Source organism: Dufourea novaeangliae, unplaced genomic scaffold (assembly GCF_001272555.1).
Source record: "Dufourea novaeangliae isolate 0120121106 unplaced genomic scaffold, ASM127255v1 scaffold61, whole genome shotgun sequence".
NCBI classification, from domain to species: domain Eukaryota; kingdom Metazoa; phylum Arthropoda; class Insecta; order Hymenoptera; family Halictidae; genus Dufourea; species Dufourea novaeangliae.
In genome coordinates, this window is record NW_015373931.1 from 619,889 (window position 1) to 642,709 (window position 22,821).

The 22,821-nt window shown below is 33.7% G+C and overlaps 2 protein-coding genes across 2 annotated transcripts in view; both read left to right on the forward strand.

The window, feature by feature from the left end:
• The window catches only part of LOC107195145 (ankyrin-3-like), a 54,318-nt gene extending 40,395 nt beyond the window's left edge, over positions 1–13,923 (forward strand). Inside the window, exons 18-26 of the mRNA XM_015584930.1 lie at positions 22–246; positions 1,759–1,919; positions 3,081–3,292; positions 4,775–4,979; positions 9,814–10,003; positions 11,202–11,337; positions 12,996–13,326; positions 13,414–13,617; positions 13,907–13,923. Of these exons, the coding sequence (XP_015440416.1) occupies positions 22–246; positions 1,759–1,919; positions 3,081–3,292; positions 4,775–4,979; positions 9,814–10,003; positions 11,202–11,337; positions 12,996–13,326; positions 13,414–13,617; positions 13,907–13,923 (1,681 nt within the window). The remainder of the gene's footprint in view (positions 1–21; positions 247–1,758; positions 1,920–3,080; positions 3,293–4,774; positions 4,980–9,813; positions 10,004–11,201; positions 11,338–12,995; positions 13,327–13,413; positions 13,618–13,906) is intronic.
• Positions 13,924–16,811: 2,888 nt separating this feature from the next.
• Positions 16,812–22,821, forward strand: part of LOC107195146 (microtubule-associated protein futsch-like) — a 41,697-nt gene continuing 35,687 nt past the window's right edge. The window contains exons 1-4 of the mRNA XM_015584931.1: positions 16,812–16,834; positions 17,856–18,138; positions 18,589–18,643; positions 21,344–21,568. Coding sequence (XP_015440417.1) covers positions 16,812–16,834; positions 17,856–18,138; positions 18,589–18,643; positions 21,344–21,568 — 586 coding nt within the window. The remainder of the gene's footprint in view (positions 16,835–17,855; positions 18,139–18,588; positions 18,644–21,343; positions 21,569–22,821) is intronic.

Consider the following 22,821-nt stretch of genomic DNA (forward strand, 5'->3'; position numbering starts at 1 on the left):
GATCTCTTGTGTAAATGACAGCTTCCTGGTTTCCTTTTTGGTGGACGCACGAGGCGGTGCTATGAGAGGGTGCAGGCACAGCGGCGTGCGTGTTATCGTCCCCCCTAGAAAGGCAGCGATGCCGATGCGAGTCACCTGCAGATATCTCAGAAGGGACAAACTGACGAATCCGCCACCTTTGATGGAGGGAGAGGCCTTGGCTAGCCGCATCCTTGAACTTGGACCCGTTGGTGCCAAATTTTTAGGGTATGTACAACACAATTTATGGGAGAAGGAGGTACAGGGAGTAAGAACAGAAAAGGATGTGTGGAAGATAGTGAATAGGGAGAGAAAAAGAAGAAGAAGGGTTAACGAGAAGATAAAAAAAGAACAATGGGATGAGTACTTTAGAGGACTGCTAGGAGCAGTAGAATGGAGGGTGAAAAAGGGAGGGAAAAGGAGAAGAAATGAGGATGGAGAGGAGGAAATAAGAAAAGAGGAAATAAGAAGGGTGGTAAAAAGTTTGAAAGACGGAATGGCGGCGGGGGGAGATGGCATCCTGAATGAAGTTTGGAAATATGAAGGGACAGAGGTAGAAGAATGGATGTGGAGAGTATGTAATGGCGTATGGAAAGAGGAAGGATGGTCAAAAGAATGGAGGGTGGGTATAATGATACCAGTGATAAAGAAGAACGAAATAGAAGAATATCGAAGGATAACTCTAACACAGACGGCGTACAAGGTGTACGCGTCTGTGTTAGCAGAGAGGTTGAGGGAGGAGGTAGAAGTAAAGAATCTGCTGCCACCGAGTCAAACGGATTTCAGAAAAGGGATAGGATGTGTTGGCAACATATATGTTCTAAACTACAACACAATTTCAACTTGTCATTAGCACTATGACAACCGGCTAGATCCACGAGTAACTTTCACCCGTGACCGGCTGCTTTTGGTCACATGCGACTGTAACAAATATCATTGGCTTCGGAAATTCAAGCTCTATCACTCTGCTAAACCTCGTTAAAAAGTCAGCGTTACCTCTGAGGACATCTCCTTGCCACTGCCGGGGAGCATTCGAACACTCATCGAGGATTTATTGCATAGTTTTTGCAGCGTATGTAAAAAGATTCAATAGCTTTGAATATCTGAAAAAGACCAGTTGGCACTCACATGACGCCACTATGCTGTTATCGTTCGTCATAGTGTTAATACAAACGCTATTAACGATTTTGAGGTAGATACCTACTATGTAGTTATTCTATACTAGTGCTTCAAAAAGTTAACCCTCTGTGGTTATTGTGCGCCGGTGCATGGTCACTCTGTTGGTTAGAATTATTATAATAGATAACTACGGTGGCTGCCGAAAGTTTCAGGTCAAATTGTAACTTCAAAATATCATTTTATAAATATATACATGTAATACGAATAATTCTTGATATACCCATATTGAGGATACGTTGCTTCTTCAGATTTGGTGATATTTAACATTTTCTTGTTAAAAAATAATCTGTTCTCCTGTTCCGAACAAATATAAGTCGGCTTGACAGGAGTTATGACAAAGATATGGTGAAATTATAGTTTGGTGAAGTATAAAAATAATCTCGTAACGCACTCAGATCGTACAAGTGTTATGAAGGATTAATAAATCCTGACATACAAATAAATAAAGATGTACTCTTATTTTTTTCATTTATTACTCAAAATGACCAAATAACTTGTGTATTAATCGTTTTAATAAAATATTTATTAAATAAAAATTAAAACAGCATTTCTTCCGAACAGGCCTGTAATAATAGAGGTACCTCATTTTGCTTCATTGCGAGGAAAAGAACGAGAGATAGTAATACTTCGATCGGACAATGGAGAGACTTGGCGTGAGCACACCTTGGAAGCCAGCGAGGAGGCAGTCCAGGATGTGCTTAATGAGAGCTTTGAAGGAGAAGGTACGATTTTTGTACAGTTTCATTTTTTTTAGGGATTTCAATTGTCACCAATTGTATTGTAAACTTTTTTTATATCAGAATGTATACTTAATGCAATACAATCAGCTATTATCTTCTATCCAATTAAGCATCCCTTGATCTACCTAATTAAAAAAAAAACTATGTTTTTACTACCCTGTATATGTAAGATGAATATCTTCCGGTCGCATTGAAAGTTTCTGTGTGCAGGTATTTATAAAACAACGAAGTGTTGCTATTTTTGGCTTTAATATTTTTCATTATATCTATATTTTTTACTCCGTAAATGGTATATATTTTTCTTCTAACATATTGTATTTTTATAAGATCTCAATATGGAACAAATGTAGGAAGTGTGGCAATAAAGTTTCAAGAATAATTGATGTGTAAATTTTATTTTGAAAATTAAATAAATATAAGGTCATCACTTTCAAAGTAGTCCCTTTAAAATATACACGCGCATTTTAACGTCGGATCTATCGATCGCAACATTTCTGATATTCACTTCCTGGTATTTGTTGTAACCTCTTCAGACTTGACTTTTTTCTTTTAAGGAATAAATTTTTCTTGCAGAATACCTTTATTTGGGTCATCAAGGTTCAAACTTTAGAACAAACGTGAAAATTATTGTACACTGCAATATGCACTGGGCCGGATGGAGCTTAATACCGCTACACGTGGACAATAAAGTTTTGAGAATAATTTGTTTTTCGACAAAGTGAACATAACTGTTTACATTGTTGGCATTTGGACGGAAACAAAATCAGTTTTGAAACTTTATTGTCGCACTTCGTAACGTAAAACACGTATTAAAATTGATACCACAAAATGAACGTCAGAAATCAATAAAAATCGTTACGATCAAGTGATCCGACACTGGAATGCATGTGCACAGTTTCAACGTTACTACTTTCAAAGTAATGACCTCACATGTGTTTAATTTTGAAAATAAAATTTTTAAATGAATTATTTTCGAGACCTTATTGTCACATTTCTCACAGTCACGTATATTCATATCACGAAAACTTTTGGGCGTTACTAATGTACATATTACTTAAGTTTGGAAGACACGTTTTGATTACATACAATAGTTGAAGTCTAAGAGATTACAAACTTAAAAATTTCGTAAAAATATTTTTTCAGAATTAAGCCAGCTCGAGGATCTCCAAACATCTCGGATCGTAAGGATACTAACTGCAGATTTCCCGCATTACTTCGCTGTAGTGTCCCGCATTAGGCAAGAGGTTCATGCAGTTGGCCCGGAAGGTGGTACAGTCTCATCGTCAGCTGTTCCACAAGTACAGGCTGTCTTTCCACCAGCAGCCCTTACGAAAAAAATCCGTGTTGGGCTACAGGTACGTATCGGTTGTTTCGTTATATCAATTAATGGATGGAACTTCCAGCAACTGATGGAACGACTGTTAATTTTCAAGTGATAAATGGTGTAGTAGCATCACAACCAACGAATATGAAGAAGTTTGATGCACAATGAAGGTTTCGATAATTGACTTTACAGTGAAAGTACATAAAATAATATACAAGATGAGCCAATAAGAACTACTATCTAAAATAACTCGTTACCTATTGGTTGTATCAGAAAACGTTTTAGTGAATTATGTAGCATTCTAAGGAACGCATCGGGTGGGTACAATTTGATTTTTTTATATCTTATTTTTTTTCGAGCTATAAAGGTGACCTTGAGTTTTGTCAAGGTCAATGCATCTTTGTTTTAATACAGTCATGCTAAAATCGCCGATTTCGTCCTTCCATTGACAACAACATGGTGTTAAAAAAAGATGCATTGACCTTGAAAAAACTCAAGGTCACCTTGATATCTCGAAAAAAAAATTTTTTAAAATCACATTGTATCCATCCTTGGAGTGCTACATAATCCACTAAACGTTTTTTTATACAACTAATAGGTAACGAGTTATTTTAGATAGTAGTTCTCATTGACTTACTTTGTATACATGATGAAACGTAATGCCTTCATTATACATATAGTTTATTATAGCATAAGTACTCAGTAGCTCCATTAGCTGAGTGAATTACATGCATATTTTTGATAATTCTCTCGTTTTTTACCAAATTTTTCATCATTCATGTAGCATGTACCGGATGAAGATTAACGATACCCTAATTATAATAATTTAAGTGTGAGAAAATGGGAAGTTTTTATGGATTTTAGTGAAAGTAGCTGTTCCGTGAAAATAAAAATAGAATGATTAATTTTAAAGAAGGTTCCCTCGTGGGTAGATTCTTAGATAATTTTCTTTTGTTTGTATAAAAGAAATCAATGGCAAAGAATATTATTTCTTGATTTCTGTCTGTAAGATACTCTACTACTTCACATATTTAGACATTCTTTGAAGAAATCAGAAAAATTCTAGTGTGATCATAACAGAAAAATTTTCATATAGCTGACGGAAATAAATTGAAAGACATGAAGCAAAGAAGATATATTATATAAAATGGTAAATGCTTAGAAAACTACAAATAATAACGGTAATTTACATGTTCCAACACAAATGGAAAACGATAAAATAAGAATGTACTAGAGTATGAATACACAATTACTTAAATTCGTTTTGTTTAATGAGAAACTTTCTACATTTCTTCATTCACAGTGGATTTTCAAACTTTTAGCTGGTAATGTACTTGGCCCCATCGTTCTTGCTACTATCTCTAACAGAATATCAGTGACTTATAGCGATTGCGGTTCTTATTTCTCAAATTATTAATTTCACCACATTTTCTCATAAAGATGATCATCACTTGCAGCGAAACATCGCGTTTCACCTACATTTTGGATTACGAACAATCGCATTTATGTTTAGGCGCATCCGATACCAGCAGATCTCGTAGCTAAGCTTCTTGGTAACAGAGTGGCGGTATCGCCGATCGTAACCGTCGAACCAAGGCGAAGGAAATTCCACAAACCGATAACCTTAACTATACCAGTGCCCCAGGCGGCCAACAAAGGCATGATCAATCAATATTCAGGAGATGCGCCGACGTTGAGACTTCTGTGCAGCATAACTGGTAATATATGCTTGCACGTAACATTGTAGAGCAGCGTACCGTCTTACTGGAGAATCTCTTACCGATAAGCGCTGAATAACTGTTACGCCGCAATACCTTTGGTGTATTTATACGCGGGCGGTAGGCATCGTCGTCTGTTCTCAGGTCATCGGGACTGCATAGAGAAGCCCTCTTCTTGTAGCGCCGGAATTATCAGGTTATTTCAGTAGTTATTTTGCGTATTTTTGCGTGAACTTTATTGCGAAATCAAAACATAGAAAGAAATAAGTTCGATCCTCGATGTAATTTAATGTTTTGTTCTTCGCAAGATTGGTATGGATCTGCTTCAATTACAGCCTTGAACCTTTCGTCACTAAGGGTGACTGTAGTTATCTAAGTCCAGCGTTTGCTGTGGTCTAAAGATGACTATAGTCATCTATCGCTGAACGCTTCATGTATCCTAAAGGTGGCTATAGTCACTTTTTAGTATCTCGAAGGCGAACAGTTTGGCGCTTGTTTGCTTTCGAAGGATTTATGGTTGGGACTTATGCTGTGTGCGGTCCTGGAAGAGACGACGTGAAACTAAACAGCCCTGGGGTTACGCGGCGGTTGAGGATTACATTGGGCCTTTCAGCTATCGGCTATCGCAAATTTACTTATGAGAAACAGATTGTCTTAAGAATAAGGACATTGTTTCTGAAGGATCTGGTCATAGAGTTTGGAAGGCAAAGGTGCCATCGGGTGAGAATATGTTGGACCGCACGCCACTTACTTCTGTACCTCGAAGGAATACAGTTCGTATTAAAAATCGAAGCATCGGTAGAAAGCATTTTATTAATAAGGTGCCTTATGTGTATTTTATCAGCATTCATTGTTGGAGCTAACGCTATCAACCGCTCATTCTAAATTCGGATGATTGACAAAATATTGATATTATATTGATGCTCGAAAAACAAGACTAAATCTGAAGTAGTGTAAATAAAAGGTAAACACGTAAAATTGCGTCACAATTGCATCCTACGAAATACAGAAATGTCTTGATAAGTGTGAATGCCTCGGTTGCAGAGTCACATTCACGATGAGCGTGGACAGTTGTCAGCACCTCGTCAATCAGTTTTTTGCTCGACGCTCGAGTCTCGGCCGCTTACCTTTGTAGTGTTTCGACATAGAAAAGGATAAGCGAGTGAAAAACAGAAAGAGAAAGCATCTCTTTTCACTCGATTCGACTGCGTGGCCCGCCTGCGACGCTCCCACCGGCCAATGGTTACATTGTAATCGCTGCGGTTCGCATTATCTTACTCGGTCTCGATGTGTTTCGTTCATTCTCTTCGTCACACAGTCCGTTTGTGTGTGTACAGTTTCGGCCAATAATAAAAATACGTGTGACTGGAGGTACCCAGCTACCATTGTAACATCGAAGCGTCGTACATATGCATGTACATTTCCCCGCTCTGTCCTTCGACTCCGTCGTGCCAGTCGGTGAGAAGAAAGAGACTTTTTCCGACAAGTCGACGCGACGGCTGAACGAGGGAAGATCAAGAAAAGATTATATTCCCGGGTATCGGTGATACAACGCTAATGCAACGATCAAACTTTTTTATTTTTGATTCATTGTTAATGAAACTTTTACTAGTATATTGGTGAGATTTTTCTGATTAAAATGATACCAAACACGATATAATTTGGACCATATTTACTTATGATTTATCAGAAACGATAATGAACAAATATGAATTGTTAACAGTTTCTACATGAGTAAATATGATCCAAATTATGTCGTGTTTGGTATCATTTTAATCAGAAAAATCTCACGAAAATGTTCGTAAAAGTTTCGTTAACCAAGAACCAAAAACAAAAAGTTTCATCGTAGCATTTGTTCCCCTCGTTCAGCCGTCGGCTCGTGAAAGGGAAGCCGCCGCGGCGCGCCGGGCAAAAAATTATACGCTTGACTGGTTCCGCGACCCCCTTCCCCAGTGGTGGGGATGACGACTTCACACTTATCGTGGGCAAGCTGGCTCACACTTATCAAGACATTTCTGTATATGAAAACTTCTGAAATGATCTGATATTACGTCATTGCTACTCGTGCAGTCGATTTCTATGCGTCACAAAGTGCACTTTTGAAGCGTATAAAAGAGCCATAGAAATACCTTCGAATTCGTTAGTTTACTTGTTAGAAAACATTCTATCGTATAAAACTTTGCGTAAGTGATAACTACAGTTATTGTCTGAAGAAGTAATGCACCGAAACGAAGCTAATTTATAGATACGTCCCGGAGACCTTCGGATAGAGATTTAAAAGGGAGATGGTAGCTGCATGTTTCATAGAAACATTTCGTTGAGTACCATTGTTGTATACATATCTTGTTGTGATTCATTGTTAATGCTTGCATATTGTTAGGATTGAGTCATTTAGGTATGGATTATTAATTAACGTAGATAAAGTTTTATTACCTAGCTCATTGTAAGCGTTAACTTCAAAGTTTTTGTTTCAGCACATTCGTTTGACTGGTAAACTGCTTCGATATTAGGCTTGTAATTTATATATATATTATCAATTTGTGTACCTACGATATATACATATATGTATTTCTAGATCATTCTGATATGTATCCGTACGCCACGTTACTGATACGAAGACTAACAATTGTTATTCCTTTAATATTGCAATTCGTTGCAGCCATACTCTATTTATTTTATTAATATGTTGAACAGTTATTTATGGGAAATTTTGTTGAGTACGAAAATTCGAGTATGAATTTCACGGTGTTATATTATTTCTCGAAAGAAAACCTCGTTTCTGTTTGGTTCAAGAATTTAGTATTATCATGGACGAATGAAATGTTATACGTTTTTTTGTAGTTACAAAGAACAGAAAGATTATGTTCCCAGACGTACATAATGACGCGTTTTACTTGGTATTATTTCACATACTTTTAATTCGTTACCGCTTACCCTTTTTTTAAACGCATATTCACACGACTCGCGTTTTGCTTTCAGCGCGATTCTTCTGAATGATGCTTTTTCTTTATTTGGCAAGCATTATCATTCGGTCAGCGTTTGTTTTGTTTTGTATTACTCATACACGATACAGCACGTCACATCAACGCACTTGTGGTGACCGATATTAAATACAAACTAGATAAATTTTTCTATTATATTGAAATTTAGAGGAAATTTGGAATAATGTATCTCTAATACACACACATACATGTAGCGCTTTCTAACGTGCTATCATGCAAGAGCGCATTTGTTTATTATTTCCCGATTGATAGCCTCAAACATGAAGAGAATATTTTTATTTGACGTTCTTTTATGTAATAAATATTAAGGAGTTTTAGGTTTAATGTTTTCGCACAATTTTTAAATGTAAGAGTTTAAAACAAGCAGAACAATACAAAATAATAGTATGTCAGGAAGAACATTTTTGAAACTTCGTAGGAAATTTATAGAAAAATTCGTAGCATGAAACTGATATACCATACTTGTAAATTAAGCATAGGAGGATCGAAGTTTGCGTAACATTCTTTTATCATTTTATTGTTAGTTGGTAGAATGACTTTTTAGAGTTCGACGACACAAATTAAGAAAATTCTATGTATTGCTAACGAAAGTATGAACGTAAGCTACCAACAATGCTGTCACTTTGTATTAAGGTTTGAATTAGCTTGCATTATAGCACGTAACTTTCTTAGCAATTGGTTCAAATTTTCTATCTGATTATGTAGTTACTTGTGTCTTACAGTAATATTATCCTTTAAATTCAAGTATAGGAACATCGAACATAACAAACGTAACAAAGAACGTGGATTTTTCTTGTCAATTTGCACTTTGACCTCAGTTTTAGTAAACTTTGATAACATCAATATTGAAATTTAATATTATCAAATTTAAATACGATTTAATTTTTTAGCATAAAATAAAAATTGCATATTTCTTAAGATTGTAAAATGTTAATGTTGGTTCAAATATTTGAGTATTCCGATTATAATTTTCAGTAATACTGGGTGAATCGTTTAATGCAATGAAATTCAACAACTCTTATAATATTTCTTTTGTAAAAGATGTCACAATCTGAAGTTGCATAGTATTGAAATAGAAATTTAATAATTAGTTTTTCTTCTTGTACTTATTAAAACTAAGTAACAACAACAAAGTAGGTCCTTTTTATTGCTAAATAGATTTTTTAATTTCTTCAGAAGGAGATTTATCACCTACACTACTTTCTGGCCTTTTCTTACTTGACAGATAGGAAATATATAATGACATTCTGAAATTGAATAATTACCGTACAATTTCTGTGTTTCTATTTGAAACGTATCGAAAAACTATCGAAATTATGATTACCAAACGCATTCAATAATAACCATCAGTTCTTGCAACCACTACTTTAAATTTTAATTACCAAAGTGACATCTATAAAACATGAATTATGTTCACAATTGCATCTATAAACATACAAAAGACAAACATAAGTATTGTATTATTCATTCTGTTTATTAATTCCACGTTTATCTGCAACATTTTCATATAATATCTGCAACTTCATGTTCCATTCGTAATGTTCATTTTATAATAAAATATACAGTTATATTATACGATTTACAAAATTTGTAGGTTTAGTAAATTTAATACAAATCTATTCAATTAGATACTTTTTTATTCGATAAAAAAATGTATATTCAGCAATGAAAGGACGTTTAGAAAGTTCCAGGGCCGGTGAACGGTCGTGTATTGTAATTAATCTCGGTCGCATCGGATTAACACCACACAAAATTCACTTTCTGCCGATTCTGTATTCGTAACACGGACATATTTTAATAATGTTATTGGACTTGGTATATATGTCGTTCAGGGGGTCAGTCTCGGGCAGTCTGGGAGGATGTCACAGGCTCGACGCCGCTCACGTTCGTCAAAGATTGCGTTTCCTTTACTACCACAGTATCCGCTCGCTTCTGGTTAATGGATTGTCGGAATATATCCGAAGCCACGAAAATGGCTACAGAGCTATACACACATGCGACACACGTACCTTTCATGGCTAAGTACGTTTTCGAAATAATTCAGTTAACGTGTATTTTAAACATAAAAAAATAACGAAATAAGCAAATTACTTCCCGTAATCGCAGGTAGAACATTTCCTCTAATAAATCGAATCGATAACAGAGAAAGTTAACACTTTTTCTGTCTGGTAAGATTGTAGTATTTACGCTTCCATTCGAATATTTGGGTACACATGCTAACCAAAAAGAAAAATAAAGAAATTCATAAAGTTTTCTAATATTAACAGTTTCTCAACTGAAAATCTAGTCAATTTTTCAACCTATATCTAAAAACTTATTCGTTGAAGAATTTATACACAAAAATTTATTGTTTTGTAGTAAAACCATTGCAGACACTTTTATACACAATCTAAATTGCATTCTGTCATAAATAAGCAAGTGTACGTGTATTTTTAAGTGGAATTGCATATGATAGAAGTGTTGACAATCGTCAAAACATTATACAGTCGGTGATCACATTGTTAGAGTCACAGTAAGAAAAATATATTTTTCGGACTTGTGTAGAAATATAATAACAATAACAAGGTTTCTACACTAGATAAATTTTAAGTAATAGTTATTAAAAGTTGTTTATTACAGATACAGTAACAATTAAACTTAGCTTTTTGCAATTATACAAAATAAGGCTAAAGTCATAAAATCGTTAATTAATTCAAATGGCTTTAATAATGTAACCATCCACTGTATACGTGCTATAATTTTTATATACTATAAAAATTCCTCTAGATATTTATCTGATCTTTAATAACGATGTCTGATTACGTCATAGCTTGAGTGATAGAATCACCGTAGTAGAGTTGTCCATTTAGTCATCAGAATCTAAGAAGCGCGTAGTAGACTCAGGATGAGTTCTGAGTACTCAATGAGTGACACGAAACCGTAACATCTTTCAGAATCTCTATTCTAAACAGAAGTGTACCCAAACGAACTGGCAGCGTATTCATAGCACTCTTTAGTATTTCATGTAGTTTCATTTTTTCTAGGAACAGTTTCATATTGTATATTTCGTCAATACGTCGAATGTTAATAAAAAATGGTTCATATCTGTGATGAAATACGGGATGATATTGTAGAAAAGTATATTTTTTACTTGGAACGTCGATCGACCACGTTTTACCTGCATGATTACAGTCTTTTGTATTCAAGCGTGAACAATTATTCGAACGCGTTTCGTCCGCAGATTTGTAGTATTTGCAAAGCGAGTAGATCCGTTGGAGGCAAGGCTGCGCGTGTTCTGTATGACGGATGACAAAGAGGACAAGACATTAGAAAATCAGGAGCATTTCACCGAAGTTGCAAAGAGCCGAGACGTCGAGGTAAGTGGAAGCACACTTGACTCAATTAACTTCTACTCTCTAAACAGGAAACGGCATCCTTTTTTTCTTTTTACACTGAGTCACGACGCTACACTTTAATCGGTTTAACACGATCGGTGTTGTACCGTGAACGTTTATGCAAATTCACCATTCATGTAACTGGTGGTACAATCAGATAGGGGCTGATTATACGTAAAAAAATAAGTTAAAAATATACAATAGAATTTTTTTATTTAAGTCTTCGCTTTCGAGAAAATCGACTTTGAAAATCTGCTGGATACGCGTGCAGTTGAATAGGACCTGGCTGACGCGTCTGTTTATTGCATTCCATTTCTACTTACTCCATGACGAATACGCGCGTTTCAAATTAATTTCTCAGAGTTAATTGTCTGGAAAACAAAGTCTGAAATGATAAAACTTTATTCTGTATTTTCGACTAACTTTTTCACGTAGCATCACCCCCTACTCAATTCTACCACCAGTTACACGACACACATAATATAATATGAATTTGCAAGCTGGTTACCGTCATTTTGCTAATTGTTTGCTACAAAGTATGCTACATTTCCTATATTTTTCATCTATACAGTGTATTTACTTACTCGGAATATAAGAAACGAAAATTTCAAAATGAAAATAACAGGTCAACAAATTTTTATTTTCCTAGGAAACTGCCACTTTTTCAATTTTAATTGACATTTATTTTATTCTCTTCTTTTGCTTTTTTCAATGTTTTTAAGCGTAAAGAATCTTCTTATTGACTTTATAATGCAAACAACTTCCTCAAGTGAAATCATGAGTTTCTAATCAATGTAGCTGAACTCATTTTTGACAGGCAGTAAAGTAAAACTGTTTAAATGTACGTTGTTAAAATTCATAATTATTGATTGCTGATAATAATGCCCGTAGAAAACAATTAGATTTTCCTAAGTTAATATTACTCCAATTATGGCGAAAACAACGAGTTTAATGAAGAGATAAGATTTAAAAATCATTATTGTTTCCGTCAGTTTTCTATTGTTACATAATTTTAATAAATATCTTATAATTGTCAGTTTATGTAAAACTGTATCCTCATTTTTACTACGAAAAATATACACAGAATATACTAGAAATTGTGAGAAGAACAAAACACTAATTTCTTCATTTATCCTCGTGCACTGTTCTAGTCAATTTGACCCGAAGCCAATGGTTCGATTTTTAATTGTATTTGTTATTGTAGAAATTTGTAAATGTATTTGACATTTGTAGCTATATTAAATTCTAGCGATACGTAAATATACTACAGTTTAACACTAGAACTATTGGTTATTAAACTATTTAGATATTAAACTCTAACAACAATGACTAATATGTTACAACAATGCATATTCTCAGATCTTTCACTATTTTCATTACAATAGTCATGATTATTGATGTGACAGAAAGAAATATACGTTCATTTTCGGTAGTTCCAGTGTTAATTCAAGGTATAGTAATGGAATACTTTATCGAACAGTACACGAGAATAAAAGAATAAAAAAATTCATTTCAATGCTTATTCGACAAAAAAATGTATAAACTGCATTTAAAAAAATGTAAATGGCTCACGCTATTTTGATAATTTTTAATAACAAACAAAATTTTCTTCCCGCGACACGAATTAATAATTCCCACAGGTGTTGGAAGGAAAAACGCAGTACATGGAGTTTTCGGGCAACCTTGTGCCTGTATTAAAGAGCGGCGAGCAGCTTCAGCTGCCGTTCAGAGCATTCAAGGAGAATCGTGTTCCGTTCACGGCGCGAATAAAAGATCTGGACGCAACGGACATGATTGGCCGTATTATGTTCATGAGCGAACCCAAGGTCCCGAAGGGTGAACTACCCCAGACACCGATATGCACGTTAAATATCCTGCTGCCGGAAAAGATATCGCCGGAGCCCGCGGCCTCGGAGGTCGATCTGTTGGAGCTCTCGAAGAATTATAGTTTTCTACGCGACGGTGGCATAAGTACGTCGACTTTTGTTCCATGGATGAGCCGGAGATAGTACGACGGAGCAAGGGAAATCATCTAACCGTTGAATTTGCTTCCTTCAGGTCGTCCAGACACTATTCACAGAGCCACAATAAGATTGACCGATATCGCGAATCTGCTGGACTCGGACTGGGAGAAACTCGCGGAAGAATTGAATATTCCGCCGAACGAGGTGTTCTCCATTAAAGAAGAATATTCTAATAAACCTGCCCAGCAGGCTGCAGCGATGCTCAAGATCTGGCAGAATAACGGGAATAAAGCCACAGGTATGTTTGTATTTGATATTGCGTAATGTATCGTATTTACGTATCCCGGGGTTTCGAATCATTTTGTAACGAGTATCGTAAATTCTGTGGTCAGATGGCAAAATGTGATGTGTACAATTTTCGTTACAATTGAGATATATACTCTTTTCTGTGTATGTTTATTTAATCCTTTCTGGGCAGAATTTTAATTTTGAAATATTTTATGAATTTGCATGTAGAATATTCATACAGTTGTTTAAGAAGTGTTAAAATTCAATTTTGGATAAATTGTTTTTTTTTCATACTTCAGATAATATTAAAACCTAAAACACGACATCTGAAAACAAATTTCCAAGTTTGTTTGGCTACTTGTCGTTAGATAAAGGTAACAAATAGGCCGGTAAATAAATAATAGTAGATGATAGGCCTATATTATCGAACTTTGAAATGTGATATTGACGTGGCACCACTAAGCTAGAAAGGGTTAAAAAATAATGTGAATAAATTGACTAAACGCGAATTAACAACCACTTTTTGCAACCGCTAATACGAAAAATTGTGTTTTTCAAAATGTTGTAACTTTTCACATGTGAAAAAACTTTTGAACATCTGAAAAATCACGTTTTGCCATCTGACCACAGAATCATGCTATTTTGGATACGTTTTAATTGTCGGCAGTGTAGAAAACCTCGAGAAGTTCTCAATTTAAGCAAATCGCTTGGATGCGATAATTTTCACCCAAAACCTTTGGAATAGACGAGAACACAATGTTACAGAGAGATACCTGAAATATAATAGTTTGTTTGATAGCTATGGACATTTTTAAACAAACAAATAATTTATTTATCAGAACACTTTATCCTTTAATTTTTATAGTATTTGATTATAATGCATAAGGTTCCTAATTTCTCTAAGGAATGATCTTCTTTTATGAAACAGGATTCAGCGATATAAAACTGAATACAAAAGTGATTCTTCTAAAAAAATTTCATTGATTAAACATAAATTAACATTTTTACTGCTTAATTACTCATTTATTTATGTAGTAATTATACTTACGTACAGGTGGTACAAATATAAAGAAATACTTAGTAGAAACCTTTTTATAAATCCGTAAGGGTTTTTAAACTCTGTAAAGGACTTTTGGCGTTCAGCAATTTAAGTTTAAACAATCCATCATCTATATAAGTGTATATAACGTGTTTTTGTAAATGTTGATTGTATACACTTAAAATATTGAAAAAGTCTCTATTCACATGTGCCCCATAAGTTTTAATGTTTCCATGAGTAGCCGAAATTAACATTCCGGGTCAGGGGTAATTATATTTCACAAAATATAATTAATGTAATAGTACAATAAAAAGAAATGCATTGATTTTTCGTGTAAAAACTGTACATTTTAGAAATTCGTTGAATACGTTATCAGTACAGAACGCGACTTGGCTATCCTGTCTGCCCATTACTCACACACGTTTCTAGTTTTAAATATTGACGGTAGCATGTTGCACACATGTATCTGTTTTTCCGTGAACTTAACTATTTTTGAATTATTAGTGTATGTCAAGCTACTGCTGAAAACAGGTCTAACGATCCCATCACCTTGATCTACAATCATTAACACAAATAGAAGTCGCGACTAATGGCCCGACACGATAGCCAAGTTACGACCATTCCTGCACGTATTCCACGAATTATCGAAATCGATTTTCTCCATAATTGAAGGCTGGTTTGTACAAAAATGTATCATTGCACAAGGAATCGTCCCAATCATCGCTATTTTATAATATGGCCACATCGACTACCTTTTTTGCATTTTGAAGCGGTATTTGAATAAATAAAAATGTAATTATGTATACTTTTAACGCATCACACCTAATATTAAACATATTACCATACTTGCACTACTATTTTAGTACTATTATTTCAGCCGTATAAATACACTAGTAAAACATAACGTAAAATAATTCCACGAAATATAATTTTGTCATGTTTTACTCACCATCTTCTTGAATCAATGGGTACATATGAATGTCAAACATTTATTCTGTATTTAAAATTGTACGGAATATCTATTAATTTTTCATGTATTGAACATGTGAATGTTATTTTTACGTCTTTATCATTTTTTATCTTTTCAGCTTAACTATACAATTACCTACTTGGTTTCGAATACACTTACACAGAGTAACAAACGATCGTTTGATATTGCTATTATTTATACGTGCAAACATTTTTGTATTTCACTACCCCGTACACAGAGATCATTAATATCTTTTCCTTCACAAACAGTTGAAGTAATAACTCAAAATAAGTTCGGATATAAGATAAACAATATGTACAATTATACAATTCATAATCTTTGCATTTATATAATAAAAATATAGAAGAACAAGTACAAAGAAGCATTAGTTAATCTGCAAAAAATGGTACATGAAATATGTTAACAGAAAAATTATTATTCCGAGAATTTTTACACTGAATTAAATATTCTTCTATTATATTCCATGCAATTCATTATTTTCTTTCCATCAATCAATCATTCCAACAAAGTATCACTCATACTCCACGCCTATATTTCTCTGACGACTACACAAAAACATGAATCGAGCATCAGGGTTTTTGCCCAATCGGAGTTTGATAATCGAGCATCGCGTTGTTCTTTCTGAGGATGTTAGAACGATCCCGTGCAAAGACAAATGTTCGATCTAGTACCCAGATAGTAAAATTTAAAAAGAACCTGTTTCTTCGCAAGGTCAATTAATCAGACGCGCGCCTTTGACTAAGACTCGTGGAATCTGAGGAGCAACGTAGTTGGTGATCTCATCCCTGCATTATTATGCCTGACATAAACCTATGGACTCTTTTCTCTCCCCACCCCCCCCTCTTTATTGCCAATACTAATGACACTGACACACAGCAGCAATGCGCGTAGCACATCGTTTCTGTTCTGCAACCGGCACAAGTAAACAGACATTGCTGTCTATCCGCGCGAGAACACAGTGAAAGTGACAGTACATCGAGTGTCTTCCTTACCTATTTATTTTTTTTTCTTTTAAACATTTATGTGATACTCTGTGAATCCTTATTTTATTTATCCTTGGTGAGAACGTAAACGTGGCGATGTTTATATCTTTGTATCAAGAGTACGAAAACGAAGCGACTAACACGTACGTTAGTGAGCTATCGTTGCTATTTAGGAAGTCACCCGTACAGAGATGTCAGATTTCAATAAGTTCAGGTCTGTATCGTCGAGATATACAATATTGTCTCTGCGATGATGATACAGAATAATGGACATATAAACGAACTGTTGTTTCTTTTTTGTTTTTTTTTTGTTTTTTTTTCATTTTCAACGGATGTTTATTTTAACGTGTTTTCGGGGTGGATGTAAATAACAGTGACTTATACATTTCTGTTTTTATTTCGAGTCTTTAGCTAATATTTGAAAAAGAATTGATTCGATACAGAACATGTAAACATTTAAAGGAGATTAATCATTATACAGGGTGTTCCCAAAATTGTGGTATAACCGGCCGTGTTGGTTCTACATGCAAAAATAAGTTGAAAAAGAATAACATTTTTTCATTTAAAGCTTCGTTTTCGAGCTACTCGAATTTGAAAATTTTTTTAATACGCGTTCAGTAGAATAGGACCTGGCTAACATGTCTGTTCATTGCAAGCCGGTTATACTTACTATCATGAACGAATACACGCGTTTCAGATTATTTTTAAATTTCGATTTTCTCAAAAACGAAACCTCAAACGAAAAAAAATTTTTTTTATTGTTTTTTCTTATAAAGTTACCAGTACTCACCATCCAGCCGGTTGTACCATGATTTTGAAGACACCCTGTATATACAACTTTTAAGAGAAATTTCCATCGGTTTTTTAATATTCTATTACGAGTAATAGTGACACTAATGTTTGTGTTTTTATTTCGATGAAATAATTCGTAATATTCTTATAATGTTAGAAATCAGTGATTCCTAAGTAGTAATGAGAGCATTTAAAATTTAATGGAATATCTCTGAACAATTTGGATTGATTATTGCATAACTTATTTAAACAAATTAAATATCATCTCGATTGTTCCTTGACATTTAAGAGAAATGATTATTTTCTAAGGATCAAATAATTATCTAATGAATAATCATCAATTTATTTTACGTATTAGAAGAACCTTCTGATAATATATTAGATGCAATGTAAAGAAACTGTTATTTGAGTTATAAAATTAATGTATACAATATTAATTACAGGTATTGTTGCTCCTTAATAAATATAAATAAATTTCTATATGTAGGAAATTCTTTGGAAAAGGCGTTGAATAAGATTGGTCGTGAGGATATCGTGAAGAAGTGTATATTTAACGTGGAATTAGTGACTGACGACGTGGAAAAAGCAGTCGCCAGAGTTCGATTAGATCAACCTGGATTCGATTCTTTGAAAGAAGAATTGGGACCATCAAGGGATACTTCTCTACGACGTGACGCGAAAATGGATCCAAAGATGGATCCCGACTACGAACTCAATAGAACTAAGGTTTGTATTTCGAAGAGTTTGATAGTAATGACATTTAAAACACAATACAGTTAATAATAAAATATTATTCTGATTACAATAGTAATCTAATAATAAATATTACATAATTGTTCTAAGTAAAGTTATACAATGAAAAAGCAGTCGTAAAAAATTACATTTCAAAGTTAAAATTAAGACGTTTGGAGAAGTCAAATTTCTATGATAAACGTGGGGCACTTGAGACTCAAACTTTAAAGTTATGTTAAAATTCAGGCTAAAACTTTTGATGAAATGTTAATTCGGAATTTCGGTATGGGTCAAAAATGACCCGGTTCCCCCTCCAGAGGGTTAAATAATGTCTTTGCTGCAAAAAAAAAAAGAAATACATAATGAGCATGAGCAATTATATACATATGTAGATAGTTTTAAATAATCAAACACATATAACTTTATGCGTAATTTGTTCTGCAGGATTCGGAATCCATGGAAGACCTCAGCATTACTGGCACTAAACATGATACGCCAAGTATGTATTATAAAATCTTATTAACTCTTACCCATTTCTATTGAATTCTTATTAATAATATGTAATAAATACCCTACGGACGGAATACTCATTGAATACGTGATTACGACAGTAGCGAGGATATGACATCACTGCTTGCATTATTCTTGTGAATAATAAGCCGACTTTGTGTCATTGCTAAAGAAAATGCGTTAAACTAATCTTACATTTCTCTGAAAGCACTTTCATGATACGCCAATGCATTTCATGTGATTATTTGTGTAACATAATGTTTGCTGCAATTGCACTCTTATGTATTTTTCTTAATGCTTTATCCAGCGCTTTTACAAATAATGTTATTTAATGAAAGTTATCGCAAGTGATCTGAAATATATTGTACAAAATTAGGTAATTTAAATAATAATGAATAATTATGGTGTATGAATTCTATTTATAAAACACCAACTAGAGATACACATAGATATTAATCAGAGGTGAAAAGGTGCATTAATCCGCGGATCAATATTTTTCTATTAACTACATATACCGAATTTATGCTATACTATATCCCAAGAAAAATTAAATCAGAAGTGAAACACTATGGGCACATTCCAACATATACATTTACAAATTTACATGTACTTTTATTATAACTTATTATTTCTAAAAAAGTTTAATACGTAATATAATATAAAGTCGTATTTTAAGAATACTTTATATTAATACTTAATATTAACTGAATCCTTCATATTAAGATTTTGCAAATCTCATTATTGCAGCATTGGTTTCAACAATATCTTCAGCGTACAAATAAAAACAAAAAAATTATTTGAGATACTCCAGCTGGGGTGAAACATTCTTCTTTGCAAGAACAGTCTTGTTGTATGTTGTTAAAATAAGCTAATATTGTATATTCTGGACATATCAACATTAAAATGCAATATTATTTTTTAACAAACAAGTGATGTAATATATATACAAAATATTTTTCTGATTTTTTCCTTGTTAAAATAATGGAGAACAAGGATACATATTGTTAGTATCGCGTAATTTTCTGGTTTTATTAAAACTAATTACCAAAATTAATACAAAATAAACTATTACCCATTGGCAGACCTACTAATGTTTGGTGATAATAAGTGCATAAAATAATCGATTTCCCAGAAATAATGATTACAAAAATATGCGGCGAAGGAAGTATTAGGAACATCGAACATCGAAAAAAGAAAATATTCGAATCGCGAGATAGAATTAGGGATGAATCCATACAAGTAAATACGAGTACATTACTCGATACTTTTGTTTCGATATCGAGTACTTTTGGTATCGATACGTACAGTTGCGATACCAAGTAGGTATCGAAAAAAAGTACTCGTATCGAATGGAGTAAGTATCGACCCATCAACATTTGATATTGTAATTACTTTCAACACACAACAGTGTTGTTTATATTAATAATTAAGGAATGTGTATTTCAATATTTTCAATATTAAAATAATATAGGTATATATGGTTATATATTTAAGTAAATATATAAAGTATAGTATTCTATTTTATTTTCTCTTAAGGGGTTATGCCTACCTATAAATTTTGAAAAAATCGATTTTTAGGTTTTAATATTTTCTTACAGTACATCATTTTAGAAATATTGTGTGAAAATTTGAAGTTGATCCTACCAAAATTGGCGGAGTTACGCCCGTTCAAAGTATACGGCCTTGGAAGTTTCGGAGCAGATATAAAGTGGTAGAATCCCTTTTTAGGGGTGCGTGAATCATAAATACTGTGCCCCAATGCAATTTATGGTTGCGTTAGTAAATACACAAAGCTATATGAAGCCGTAATACTAAGAATAACTATGTATACAAAATCTGCATAGATTCAGTTGTAAAGCTGACTTGAAACTTTAAACGTGTTTTTCTCAAAACCACATTTTCTAAATCGGTGACCAAAATATCTCGAGAACCGCTGGACCGAACCGATTCAGCTTTGGTGGACTCATTCTATACATAAAAATCTAATGCCTGATCGTGGCTTTGTGTACGTCATTGTGTAGTTTTTATTTTATAGATTAAAAATGAACGATTTTTTTGGCGAAAATTGATACTTAGACTTTGAACAGCCGCCATTTTGTTGTCAATTAATTTTTCAGGATAATGAACGATCGGGCACTTATATTAACAAAATTTGCTCGGATTTTTTATTTTAGATAAACGAACTCGAAGTTACACTGGTCACTGCAAAACGCCTAAAATGAAAACGACGCCGGGTGATGGCTGATATTTCTCCTATTTATTTATATTTTGCATTGAAGAAATTATTATAAGTACTTTAAAATGTATACTTTCAAATACAATGACGTATACTTAAAAAAGTCTTCAAGTTTATTAAAAATAAATTCCAAAAGTACTTGTCTTTTTTCGAGCTTGCAGATAGGCATAACCCCTTAAGGTATAAACAACTTTTGTATTGGGTATCAAGGTTAGGGAAATATAATTCGATACAAGTAGGTATCGATACTTTTGTTTCGATACCGAGTAAGTATCGATACCTTGACAGTATCGATTCAATCCTAGATAGAATCAAAGCCAATCAACTGGATAGAGTGATACTCGCTTTACCATATTTTGTCTTTTAACTTGTTGTGCTTCTACGACCATATCGACTGGCTCTCTGTCACGCCGTTTAAATCACTGTCTCTCTTCTGTTTCTTGCACTAAACAGCGAAACAGCATGTCACGATCACAAACGGCACTGTGTTCAACGGAACCTCGACCCCCATCAAAGATAAGTACGCGAGCGACGAGAAAGAGCTTGGGGACGTTATGGCCGAGTTTCTCGAACAGAAGTGTCACGTTGCCGACACGATGAGTAAAAAGTCACGGGACGAGGTTGACGAGGACGAAAGACGACAGAGGGTGATCGCGGACGCCAATCGAATTGTATCCGGTAAGTCGGTTTCCGTTCCCGTTGAGAAAAAATATGGTGGGTTGAGGGGCCGCGCTTCAACTAGCTGCCACAATAAAATATCAGCTGAGAACATTAAGAGCTGTAATTTCGTCGCGATTATCATGTGCGATTACATTGTCTATTTTCCGAAAATACGCAGCATGAACGATTTTAATGCGATAATATCACGCTTGGTTCGAGGACAACGACATATTATTAACCATTCATCTATCAATTCTGAATCACTAGTGCTCTATAAATAGCTCTCTATCAAAGATTTCGCTTCTAGTGACATCGTGTTCATTGCTATAGTTTATCGCTATCTGCAAGAAAATACGATGGAATTTTTTTTGTAAAATGTCTACGTGTAAATATTTAAATGCGTGTACAGGTATACTCAGTGATACCTGAATTCGTAAAGCTTCAGTAGATTAGAGGCTGTATTTATAATTCTTTGATTTAGTATTTATTTTTAGACAACAATTAGTTGACAATTACTAAAACTGTAATGATTTTAATGTATGCTATAATTTGTCTGGTTCTATTGTATACATACAATTACATTTCATAATATTATAGTGTAAAAAATATAATTCATATTGAATTGCAGAAAGAGATACGATATTTGACTTGAATTTTGTAGTTTCAGATATCACTTTATACTGTAAAAGTTTGGACATTAGTTTCTTTCTTTTTGTTATTTTAATGCGTCATCTTGTATATTTTCATTACAATCGCTTCATTCTTCACTTTACGAGGCGTAAAAGAAGTACAGAGTCCATTAGTAAATTTTACAAGAAATAACAATTTCAAGTAAATTTCGTTTTTTTAATCGGTTTGTTGTACTTTACTATCTTTCTATTTTATCACAAGTAATAAAGTAAACAAAATTTCTACTATATTATTATATCTACTATATAACTATATTATTATATAGATATATACATATACTATAATATTGAATTATTCCTCAAAAACTTTTGTATAAGTAATTTTAACCTAGAAAAGTAATTATGTGTGTATATAATTAAAACCAGGCATAGTTCAAAGGAAGTCATTTTTTACTTCTACTGACTTACTTTTATACAAGAAATCATTTATGGACGTAACGGAATGTGGCGAGAAAGACATAATTTTATCAAGAACAGAATTGATGTTTGAAATAAAAATATGAGTTGCAATAATGAAATAATTGTCTCTTTCATAAAATTTCATTTCAAAAACAGTTATATTATTGGTAGACGTTTAATGTG